Raw genomic sequence first — 12624 nt, forward strand, 5'->3', positions numbered from 1 at the left:
ACTGTCCAAAACATTGTTAACATATTTCTTGAAACATCGAGACATTGCGAGATAGTCCAAAAAATTGTTAACATATTACTTGAAACATTGAGACACTGCAAGATAGTCCAAAACATTGTTAACATATTTCTTGAAACATCGAGGCATTGCGAGATAGTCCAAAAAATTGTTAACATATTATTAATTAAGACTGTCCAAAACATTGTTAACATATTACTCGACACATCAAGACACACTAAGACAGCCCATAACATATTACTTGACATATCAAGACACTGCAAGATTGTGGGAAACATTGACGCTAACAACTATGTAACACTATTGGCTGTGAAAATGTCAAATCATAATACAGTAGAACCCCGTTAATTCGAACCCCGATAATTCGAAAAAACGCGTAATTCGAAATTTTCGCAAAAAAAATTTCCGCTGAAAAATTTTTTCATACAAATTTTTTTTTAATTCGAAATTCGTTAATTCGTAATTCGAAATTTATTTTTGTCCGCGCACGAAAATTTGTTCGTGTAATTCGAAAAAATTTGATTTTTGCGAAAATAAATCGTAATATTTCGTAAATCTGAATCTAAAAGTCAGCCGTGGCGGTAAAACGCCGAAAAATGTAGTTTTACGTGGTTATACATCGTCCTAATTAGTATTATTATTTTGTAAATCTGAATCGATTTACACTGCAATGTCATATTTTTTCAAATTTATTTCGAATATCCGAGTTTAAAGGGCCGAGAAAATACATTTTACGCGGATATATGTCGTAGTTTTACGAGTTTACGCCAAATATCTGAATTTAAAGGGTCGGCCGCGACGAAACTCGGCCGCGTAATTTCGATTTACGCGTAAATATATCGTATTTCATCACCGCGACGGAAATCGGGCGCGAAATTTCAATTTACGCGGAAATATATCGTATTTTTACTAACTTTACTTCGAATATCCGAGTTGAAAAAATACGGCGCGACGGAAATCGGCCGAAAAATTTCGATCCATGTCGAAATATGACATATTTTTACGAATTTACTTCAAATATCTGAACTTAAAAGGCCGGCCGCGACGAAAAATTGCCGACAAAATTCGATTTACGCGGAAATATATCATATTTTTACGAATTTATTTCGAATATCTGAATTTGAAGAGCTGGCCGCGACGGAATACGGCCGCGAATTCTCGTTTTACGCGGAAATATATCGTATTTTTACGAATTCAAATTCAGATATTTGAAATAAAGAGCCGGCCGCGACAGAAAATTACCGCGAAATCTCGATTTACGCGGAAATATATCGTATTTTTACGAATATCTCAATTTAAAGGGTAGGCCGCGACCGAAATCGGCAGCGAAATCTCGATTTACGCGTAAATATATAGCATTTTTGTGAATTTATTTCGAATATCTGAATTTGAAGAGCCGTCCGCGACGGAATACGGCCGCGAATCCTCGTTTTACGCGGAAATATGTCGTATTTTTACGAATTCAAATTCAGATATTTGAAATAAAGGGCCGGCCGCGACGGAAAATTACCGCGAAATCTCGATTTACGTGGAAATATATCGTATTTTTACGAATATCTCAATTTAAAGGGTAGGCCGCGACCGAAATCAGCAGCAAAATCTCGATTTACGCGTAAATATATAGCATTTTTACGAATTTATTGCGAATATCTGAATTTAAAGGGCCGCCCGCTACGGTAATCGACTGCGAAAATAAATAAATAATTGGTATTAATACGAATTTACAACTAAAATACCACCCGGATTTGAAGAGGCGGCCGAGAAAATCGATTTTCGGCGTATTTTTTTTGTTTTTTTTTTTCATAAAATTTCGAATTACGTGGGAATTCGTTAATTCGAAATTTGATTTTTGATGTCCGCTGGATTTCGAATTAACGAGGTTCTACTGTACGTAGGTTATCATATTACATATTAAGGACTTTACACTTGTATGTCAGAAGTTGAGGATTGGATTGTCACAGAAAGAACTTTAGTATGGCAGTGCTCAATAGGGCTAATAATATTAAAGAATGCATCATAAATTTTGAGAAAAGGTCACTGCTAAAACAATTCCTCAGTTCAAATTAAGCTGAGAGAAACACAAGCACTTTGTAAATATGTCATGTCCACGTGTTTATATATATTATATTATCTTTCCTGGACTGAAGTTAGAATTTTGCTTGAACCGAGAAATAATATTCAGCAGGAATCTTAAAAAGGTCACATTGGAACAAAGTAACGTTACTTTAAATTGTTATTGGATACAATTACTTCCAAGTATTGCTTATTTAATAAGATACAAGGCAACATTTTAATTGGGAAAGGCGTGTTTTTAAAACTTCTTACTTATTGACTCGTTTAGAATTAAATAACTAATCATACTTTTCAAAGAATAGGGTTACACAATCATAAAATATTAGTGTGTGGAAAAATATATTGTCTATTCACTAAAATGTAAATAAAAGATAATAATGTAACAGGGTTAATAAAATTCTATAATTTGTTTGTTCATTGAACCAAACAATTTTTTGCAATAGATCAAGAATAATATGTATAATTTTACAAGACAATGAAACACCCAACACGTATAAATATTTAGAAAATTTAATCATAAATTACATAATAATATGTATGTATTTAAGATGAATAGGCCTATAGGAATTTTATATATTAAAATAGAGTTCTACGTACGTCAAGGTGGCATTTAAACGACACACTAAACAGTGAGAGATTATCATAACCTATATGTATTGTCCAAGTAATTTTTGCAATACTTGGACATTTCATGTCATTTTAAATTTTCCTCGACAAAATTATCAAAATTTTATCACCAAGATTTGTTGCGTTAGTATAAAAATATTAAGTGCGAGATATTTTACTAAAGTTAATTTTTTTTTGGTCATTATAAGCTAACCTATAAACTACACTTTCATCCTAAGAATTGGTCAAATACAATATAAATACGCAACCACGATGATTACCGGTAATTAAAACTGAATTAAGTTTATAAAAATTCAATTATAAAGCTCCTGGGTTTATTTTTATTTCTGATAAGGCTTTGTTTTGCTGCATTTATCAAAAGAACAAAATAATATGTAAACTATTTTGTTACATAATATTGTTTTATGTTGTGAAATGCAGAAATCATTCATTTAAGCATATTCAGATTGTGTTTGTAATGTATTCATTTAATTATATCTTGACTGTCAAATTTTACGCTGTTAATATAACAATTCTCCTGCTTTTGGGAACATTACAGAAAATTTAAGTTGAAAGATGTATTTATATATATTAAATATGTATATACATTAGGTGTATGGTGTAAGATTGAATTAACTATTGGAGGTGATTCTATTCAATATGTAATTAGAGCTAAAAGTCAATGATTAAAAAAATAGATGTTTTCTTTAGAAAACCATTAAAATTTGCAAGTATGAGGAGATGGCTTTGGTGGCAAGTGGGGAGAGCGAGGGTTTAGAAATATTGATTAAAAGTATGAAAATAAATACTGTGCATCATATGAAAACATTGCAATTTATAAACACCGGACACCTTGTATAGAAAAAGCATGAAATATTATCGGTTTACGCATTGTTAAATAATAATAAGACAAGAATGTTAAAAATATTTGCAAGACCACCATTCAAATCTAACAATAGTTTACAACTGTTAAATCTATGTAAATATATAATGTGTATATTATATATTATGTACATTAACTATATTTATATGACTAAGCAGAGCATAATCAAGCCCAATGATAAAAAAATTACTAACACAGACAATCCCAGGCATATGAGCAGATTTAATATTCAATAAAGAAAAATATGTATTGAGTTTGAACTTTGTTAGTTTTGTCAATACAACATATTTGATGGTAAAAATGTTCAAATCGTTATAAAATATTTGTCTTCTACCAGATATGTTTACTCAATATGGTGGTGAAATTGTTTTGCAAATATGCCGCGTCTCCTAAATAAATATATTTGCACACGATTTAAGGGACTGGCTGAAACTTAATATGTATAATTATTTTTGGATTTTCGATTAATCAACTATATCTTTAGAACATATTCAATAAAAAGGTGTATTTATAAGAGCCGCAATATATTATATTTCACGTGCCTTCCTTGATTTTGGAGGTATTGGCGGCAACTTCGGCCAGGGTTGCCAGGGCGCACAGGTCCACATCCTCGTTGGTGTTCTGCGTCGGAATCTGATGGATCAGGCTTTGCTCGGGCAACTGCTGGTGCATGTTCCGCTCGTGCAGTCGATGATTGCCGCTCTGCTCTGGCAGGAAGTGCTCAGGCAACATGTATATAGTGTTTTGGTCTGCAATGGTCGGCAATAAATGATTTGTTGAGGTAGGTATATTATCAGGGGTGTAAACATTTGTACAATTGTTGTTTTTGGCAGTTTCCATCATATTACTACAGGTAGAAGAATTGACATCCAATCTAGTAATACTAATCTTCCTCGGTTTCCTCTTCTTGCTGCCGATGATGGCGCTCTTTCTCTGCTCCGCGAGATACAGTCGTTCGTCATAAGATATACTCTGGTGGAGGTCATCGGCCAGTCTCGGCTGATTGGTGGTTGACCCGGAGGGACGGTTCAGAGAGGCCCCCGATGCAGTGTCCAGGGGGTAGTGCTGTCCGAGGCTCGGCAAGCGAGGTCTTACCTCTTTATGCTTGGTGGGAGGAATGTTCTTTTTCCGTTTCTTATTCTCTTTCTTCTTCTGTTGGAATCGTTCAAGGCTGAGTGAAGGCAGGGCCATTATCTTGGCATCCAAATCAAAATCATCGGCCGTGAACATTTTGTTTCCCTGATCGGCGATCTCCGCATTATCCGCCATATTATCCACATAATGATAAGGTATCTGACTGGTTTCATCCGATTCAGATTTTAATTTATAGGCACTTTCAGTTAGATCCACTCGTTCGCAGTAAGCTAAATCAGACTCATCATTTCCTTCCGCAGTCCTCGTGGGAGATTGCTTGGGATAGCTGTCATATATCTTCCAACTGCAAGTGGGACTGTTGACATCGTAGGACAGCTTGCTCGGACCGTCCGCCTGCCCCTGCCCGGGCTTCCTCTCCATGTGCTCCTTCTTCTGGCGCTTGTTAACGATGAGTCCCCCAAATTGCATGAACTGCTGATAGCGCTTTCCTTTGCACGCTCTCCCGGACGATTTAGACTGAGACTGTTCCAAGTAAGTATTCCAAGAAATCTTACTCTTTTCAAACACATTCGGATCGTCGAACTGTTGGCAATCTTTATCTAGAGATTCGTCTGAAGATTCGCTGGCTCCCTGCTTCCTGGTGGCAAACTCGTCATAAGCCTTATGCGGATTAGAAGAAAGCTTCTTAACCGGGATGAAGCCAGAAACTATAGCGCTGAAATGCTGGTTAGCATGTTTAGCACCATTATTGTTAGCAACAAGTTTATTATGCAACTTCTCCGTCTTGTTTGAAGTTTCAAATAACGGTTCCAACAAGCGAGTTGTTTCAGAAAGAGCATCCTGCAAATCTTGCAGCTTGGAGTCCTTGGAGCTCAGAACGTTTCCACAGGGAGGAGAAACTTCGTCACTCCTGTACAGCTTGTTTCTGTCGGGGTTGTCTTCCGATTCGGAAAATGGTCGCTTCTTCGGAGGGCTGGGAGTGGAGTAAGACACGGCTGTTGAGCGTTTAGGCGTTTCCAGAAGCGGGGTTCGGATTCCGAGGGTTGGTGAATGAGGGAAGTAATTCCTGTCGGTAACATAGTCGTCTTCGGATGGCTTGATGTCGGAAATGATCAGGCTGCTGAGTCCTCCCATGTGAGCTTCGTCAGCTAGTTTCCACGGGGTGAATATCGGCCGCTTTCCCTCTAGCACTTCTTTGGAGGTGGCCGTAGCGGGATGGGCATTATAGTTGACCTTGGTGAGGTGGTTGTTGTTGGTCTGCTCCACCTTGGCCTCGCTGAGTTCTCCCTCATCCGGGGGCAGGCCCAGTTCAGCAGCGGGCCCGATGTTTCCGGGCCGGGTGGCGAATTGACGGAGAGGCGGGGCCGGCAACTTGTACCACTTGAAGTTTGGGTGGGCAGTGAAGAATGCGTCTTTATACTGAAATTAATAAAGTGAAAATATGTTACTAAAGTTTTTTATAATAATAAATTTATATTAAAATGGGATTCCGTCATGAATTATTTTAGTTTAAAATGTTGCACACAACTGTCTCTCTTATAACTCTCAGGTTCGCAAACCTGAGAGATATACTTAGTAACTAATGTTTACCTGTTTAGCAAGACCAGTGTAGCATGCTTTTTCTTCCTTCTCCAAGTTAGCCCACCATTCCCCGAGAATCTTCGTTATTGACCTGTGAACAGAAAACAAATCAGTTAGTAGCAATACTATCCAAAATGTCCGCAAAAGTTGGCTTAAAAAATCTGAGACAATTTAACAGAAAGTTGCCATTGTTAAGAATGTCTGGATCCATAGCTTAAAGTGATAGAATCAATAGAATATTATGTTTAATTCACGTGTTGCATTATTTGATCAAATCCCATTTGTGTTGCACGCGTCACGCATACTGGGGTGTCACCATTTAGCGCTTTTATTGGCAATCATACAATACAGTACACAACGAGTGACACAGATCACAGCAGTGGATAAGTCGACGAAATTCAATTTTAAACACTGACAGCTGCTGTTACCAATCAAAACCTAAGAACAAGTTAAGTGAAAATTTACCCTTAGCGAAAGACTTATAACGATAATTATTTTTACTAATAGTTCAAGAGATGCCAATAGATTTCATAAATTTGGTTAAAGAAGAATATAATTTTCAATATTTAATTTGAAGAAATGATTTAGTACACTCTGTGCAAAAACTGGCAGTCCGTTTGATAGATTTCCCTATCATAACAACCCTTTCACAGTTACTGACGCTGCATCAGTATAGCTGTGCTCGAATATACTCCCATACATTTTTATATTGCATAATACTGTCTCTCTGTCGCGGCGACACTGATGCAGCGTCACTAACGCTACCGTGGCTGTTCTCAGAACCCTACCTTAAAAGTTTACACAGTTTTGTGAGAAGAAGAGAATAGGTATATAATACAAGTTACATAGTACGTCACTGTATCACACCAAAAAAGACACCGACTCTTGTGCTTGGTGTGGGACATACAATTTGCTTATACATTCCAATTATAATATTTTAGTTATTGAGTTATTTTAATGAGTGAACGACATTTAGATAACAGCAAAATCTTATGTTGTCTGAAAATTACTTCTAAAAAAAAGTTAAATAACTCAATATTAAGTCATATGAAAAATACATCTATTAAAAAGTCAATTAGCCATGTTTGAGTAAAGCAGATTTTTAATTTATATATTAACCTGTTTTCTAGATTGGGATACTTGTCCCTCACAACGCTGCGGTGCCTCTTGCAGAAGATGAGGAAGGCGTTCATGGGCCGTCGGGCGTGGTGCGCCGGCTCCGCTCCTCCATTTCTGGACATGATGCTCCCACCGGCTGCGGCATCAACTGCAGCGTCAGCCCCCGGCCCCTCTCCCTCTGGCCTGATGGCCTGCGCCTCTTGGCTCTCTGTCATGTCGGGATTCTTCGGTACCTCTGGAAGAAAGAGAACAAACTGTTAGTTATGATGAAAATTCAGCGTGCTATTCCAGAGGGCAGACATCCAGTGGGCCACCCCAGGAAGAAATCACTCCAGATACTGTGCGGAAAGAGACTAGGCTTGCAAAGAACGGAATGTAGTAGAGCAGGTTAGGGACGTCTGGAGGCACCTTGTCGATGCGATAGGTCCCCGACCCGAATAGGAAGAAGATGTATGTACAGTAAAAGCATATTCACTAAGCTATTGTATTAAACTCAATCTGTCTAGTTTTCTTATACGGTTTTAATTTATTACAATGTTCAACTACCCTTTTATCTATCGGCATTATATGAAGGACAAAAAACAGACTATATTCGTGTTCCACTTGCCGGGCTATCAAACACCTCATAATTGAGATTATGTCTAATTCAGATGGGAGAAAAATATTCAACGAAGAGGCTAGGCTAAGTGTCAGATAGAGGTTCTTCAGCATCACAGGGAAAAAAGAAAACAACTATCATTACAGGATAGTACATCCTTAACACACACACAGAAGTCTAATTTCAACATTGTTCCCCATACTACTGCAAATTGTATCTGTGCACAGCGGCGCCCCACAGTCAGCAAGCTTCCAAGTCATATCTCTCTTCGTTTATCAATGATCAAACATTTCTCCTTTATGATTGTATAATTCAGATGGGAGTAAAATGTTCAATGCTGAGACCTTTGTACCTAAATATGTACGGGCTCAAACAAATAATTTGTCTTGATATTGTAAAGCGATGCCTTTCAAAAAGGGTATTTTAATAAAATAAATTAATTAACGCCACCTGTGAACACGTAGATTATAACGAGCGACTCGTTTAATCTTAAAAAGGATTTTGGGTTCACTCATTCAACGAAATAAATCTTAATGTTAGGGCATTTTCGCTGCAATGAAACTGCATTTGTCAAATTGACTTTTATTTCTAACCTCAATTCACACATTCTCCGCTAAATCCATGTATTCTGGTAATCTATCTATCTATATAAACAAAAATTTTAATATTCATTTGTTCAAAATCTTCAATCTCTGAAAGTTCTTCTATGATTGCTTTGAAATTTTGACACAACGTTGCATTTGAATAAGTGTGTATTTTTATATAGGTACCTATATTACATAGATGTCACCTGTAACAGGTAAAAACAAGCTTTATTTGAAAAACAGCACCATCTGTTGGACAAACAAGCTTGTTTTTAGCGCCATCTGTTGGACGTAAAAGCAACACAAGTTATTTTTTCTCTATCTGCACAGACAGACTGACCCACAGCAACGCGTGGCGGGGTACAGCTAGTAGTTATATAAACACGGATATTTTCCCAACTGTAGAGCAAAATTTTACATTCAAATCATGATCGGAAGTCATTTCTGTCTTAAAGAGTAGAATACACTAATGCAACTCGCGTAGCGTGCTACCAGCACCGTCAGTAGCGTGCAACAAATCTGGATAACTTATGATTGGGAGACTTAACATCTCATGATGTAGCTACTTTAGAATATGCACTACTTATAAATAACGAGGAACTTATACAATGATAAAAGATCATTCTAATGAATTAAGAAGTAATTTGAAGTAAAGAAACTCCATTAAAGAAGGACTGAACGCAACGCGGTAGTCGCTAGTGTTCTAAGAAGTGAAGCAAGCAGTCCAAGATGGAGTGCTAATACCAACCTTGATATTTGGCAGTCAAGCATGAAACCGGCGGAGTAAGGATGAAAATACATGTACTGAATACTACAGAATTGAAATCCCTGAGACCTATGTGTAATAACCATGTACATATGATCATGTTGCAAATGTAGAGATCAGGAAAGAATGAAAGAATGTAAGCGCAGTGAGTAAGGTTAAGAAAGGAACGCTTACATGGTTTGACATGTAGAGCAGATAAATGAAGAAAAATATTAGAATAAGAGTAAAAATGAATGGTAGAAGTAGACATGACATGATCAAATAATCAAACACTTGAGTTCTGTAATGCCCCAAGTCAGAAAATAGAAGTGTATTCGTATGAGAAATCATAAGAATGTAAATAAAGCAAGGATAGTTTGCCAGGACAGATATCCTCTCTACCTACGAATGCGAGGAAACAGCGTGATGATAAGTTAGTTAGGAAAGTAACATAATGCAGATTGAAAGCTTGAACCAAAAATATTAAGCAAATTACCAGAAAAACAGCAGAGCTAAATTGACGTCCTTACCCACAAAGTCCATAGCGTGGAATGTGGAACATGGAACAACAACAACAGAGTTCTACATAGAAATATTATTATTATCATTAATGCTGAGACAGGCAGTAATTTGAAGATACCGCAGGCTGGCTCAAACGTGCCTTGCAACCATTTTCAAAACAATAGCTTATTGTTGGAAAGGATCACATTTCTAATTATTATTATGCTATTGGCTACTATTGTTGCATTCTGTCAACAGATAAAAGCTGATCTTGCTAAGATAATATATTTTAATATGAACACATTTATAATTAGAAGAAAGAATTCAGCTTTATTGCCACTATTACTTTTTTATATTTGAATAATAACTTTTTCTACGGAAAAGCTTCCTTCAGGAAGGGAACACGATTTTTAGTTACTTTGGTTAATTTGTTCGCTTTTAGAAACAGCTTATATGGTCTCAAAGAAATCGTTATTTCTCCCTTACAGTCCAGTAACCTTGTCGCCTGAAAGGGGGACACTTATTTATGATGTTGGCCCAATGAATAATCCAAGTTTTCGATGTCGAGCGCCGAACGCAACATTTTCAAAAATCCAAAAACCACGAAATTTTCAATCTTTCTACTGTTTTTAGCCGTTTTGAACCCTGAAGGACTAGTTTTCGATTATAACTACTTAAAACGTTATTCATTATTTTTATATGAAACAACAAAATACGGAGATCACAAAATTTGTTGTAATACAATTGTTACAATTGTTTACAAATTGTTTAATAAAATGTGTGTTTTCTCATTATCAGTAATAATAGTTTTAGACAAAAAAACAAAAGGTGTACCATTTTGAAGTTTTCTTTGTTAGAGTAGAAAATTTTAAAGCCTAATAAAAAGTGTCATTTTGAAATTTTTTTTATGTTTGCGTAGAAAATTTTAATAAAGTCTAATAAAATGTGTGTTCTATCGTTATAAGTAATTATAGTTTTAGACGAAAAAACAAAAAGGGAACCATTTTGAATTTTTCTTTGTAAGCGTAGAAAATTTTAATAAAGCCTAATAAAATGTGTGCCATTTTAATTTTTTTTTAATATTTGCGTAGAAAATTTAATAAAGTCTAATAAAATGTGTGTTTTCACGTTATTGATAATTATAGTTTTAGACGAAAAAACAAAAGGTGCCCATTTTGAATTCTTTTTATGTTTGCGTAGAAAATTTAATAAAGTCTAGTTATAACTATAAAGGCTATTTAAATTTGGTCACCAAACACGGCTAAAGCCATTTCATGCAAAGTTTCGATTCTGAATGGTGGTCTTTTATCAGGGCGATACTAAGAGTACCCACTATTCTGGAACGTGCTGCAAATGTACTATGTAGTAGAATGAAAATTATTTTATATTAATGAAATAAAATACCTACAGGATTTAAGAATCAAACCCACGACATCTGGATTTGTAAACGAGGACTTTACTTTTCGACCACGGAGGTATAACCACTCTAACGAAAAATAAGAATTATGAAAACTACTTAGTAAGTGTATTTTCATTTCTCCCAGCCGCCATTGTACCTACGGGACTAATATAAGTAGAAGTCTCACAAAAACATTGAGATTAAAAAAAAAACAGCAACGAAAAAAATGGCAACCCTCTAACCAGTGTATCGTAAGAATAAATAAATACCAAATGCATTGTTCGATAAAAAATGAATCAATACCATTGTTTGAAATTAGCGCGCGGAAATCTGTCCCGCAGAATATTGGGTTCGAAATTCAAAACGTACTTATTAGTGATGGAAAAACCAAAATATTCATTTCGAAACGGAGTTCGATAAAAAATATACATTGAAGTTTATTTTATACACAAAAAGTACATAAATGCCGTATGAAATTAATATTTACACAGACACTACACCAATTTAATTTAATTTGGACGATGTTTAACATTTCAACTAACACGTGTGAATTTATGATCTTGTTATTAATTCATTTAAACCTTATAATTTGTTGTTATTATGACACTTAAGCTTTTGGCGCTGGTTAGTATAATTGCCACTTTATGAAATTTTATAATTGTCCCCCGTATAGGGTTATAAACTGTTGTAATATTTTCAAAGCAATTATTGGTATCCGAAATTAATAGATAACTAGCTGACGTATACTTTCTATAAATATAATATGCATGTATTATATACAGGGTGTCCGGAAACTCGTAGTACAAGCGGGAAACTGGTGAATCTACATCACATTTGGAGTCGATTTTGTAGTATATATTTTTTTGATTTGAGCTTTCGTTATCGAGTAAATCGAGTTAGAAGTTGATTTTTTTTTTTAATCAAATTCTTATAAATTATTACTGAAGATCAAAGTACCCAACTAATTAAAACTATTTGAAACTAAAACAAATGAAGAAACTCGGATTTGAAGCATTATTTTGAAATCACCCTTCATTTAATCCGGTGTAATCATAAAATATTTCTGCTCTGCAGGGTTAAAACATCTGTTGTTCAACCCTAAACACCGAATTTTTTTTTTTTTGTGAAAATGCTCAAATCAAAAAACTTTATGTTTATTTGGGTTCCCCATGTGGTGTAGATTCTCCAGTTTCCCGCTTGTACTGCGAGTTTCCGGACACCGTGTATATAAACCTTCCGGAAAATAATCTCCAAATGAAAGTGAAAACCCTGTCAAAATCCGTTGCGTAGTTTAGAAGAACTAAGCGCACGAATAGACAGACGCGGATAGCGACTTTATTTTAGTACTAGCTGTACCACACCCCACGTTACTGTGGCTCAGTCTGTCGTTGCTTTTACGTCCTACAGATGGCACTGATTTAA

General features: G+C 35.7%; 1 protein-coding gene across 2 annotated transcripts in view; it reads right to left on the minus strand.

Moving 5' to 3' along the window:
• Positions 1-1912: 1912 nt before the first annotated feature.
• bbx (bobby sox) overlaps positions 1913-12624 on the minus strand; it is a 62943-nt gene continuing 52231 nt past the window's right edge. Inside the window, exons 1-4 of one of the 2 annotated variants that reach the window (XM_089642636.1) lie at positions 9799-9855; positions 7376-7610; positions 6266-6347; positions 1913-6094 (exon numbers count right to left, since the gene is read on the minus strand). In XM_089642636.1, coding sequence (XP_089498762.1) covers positions 4115-6094; positions 6266-6347; positions 7376-7590 — 2277 coding nt within the window. In that variant the 5' untranslated portion in view covers positions 7591-7610; positions 9799-9855 and the 3' untranslated portion in view covers positions 1913-4114. Of the gene's footprint in view, positions 6095-6265; positions 6348-7375; positions 7611-9798; positions 9856-12624 lie in introns of those variants that run through there. The other variant, XM_089642635.1, reaches the window with a different exon arrangement.

The sequence above is a fragment of the Hesperophylax consimilis genome, chromosome 18, assembly GCF_061612785.1.
Source record: "Hesperophylax consimilis isolate HC1 chromosome 18, BYU_Hcon_1.0, whole genome shotgun sequence".
Lineage (NCBI taxonomy): Eukaryota > Metazoa > Arthropoda > Insecta > Trichoptera > Limnephilidae > Hesperophylax > Hesperophylax consimilis.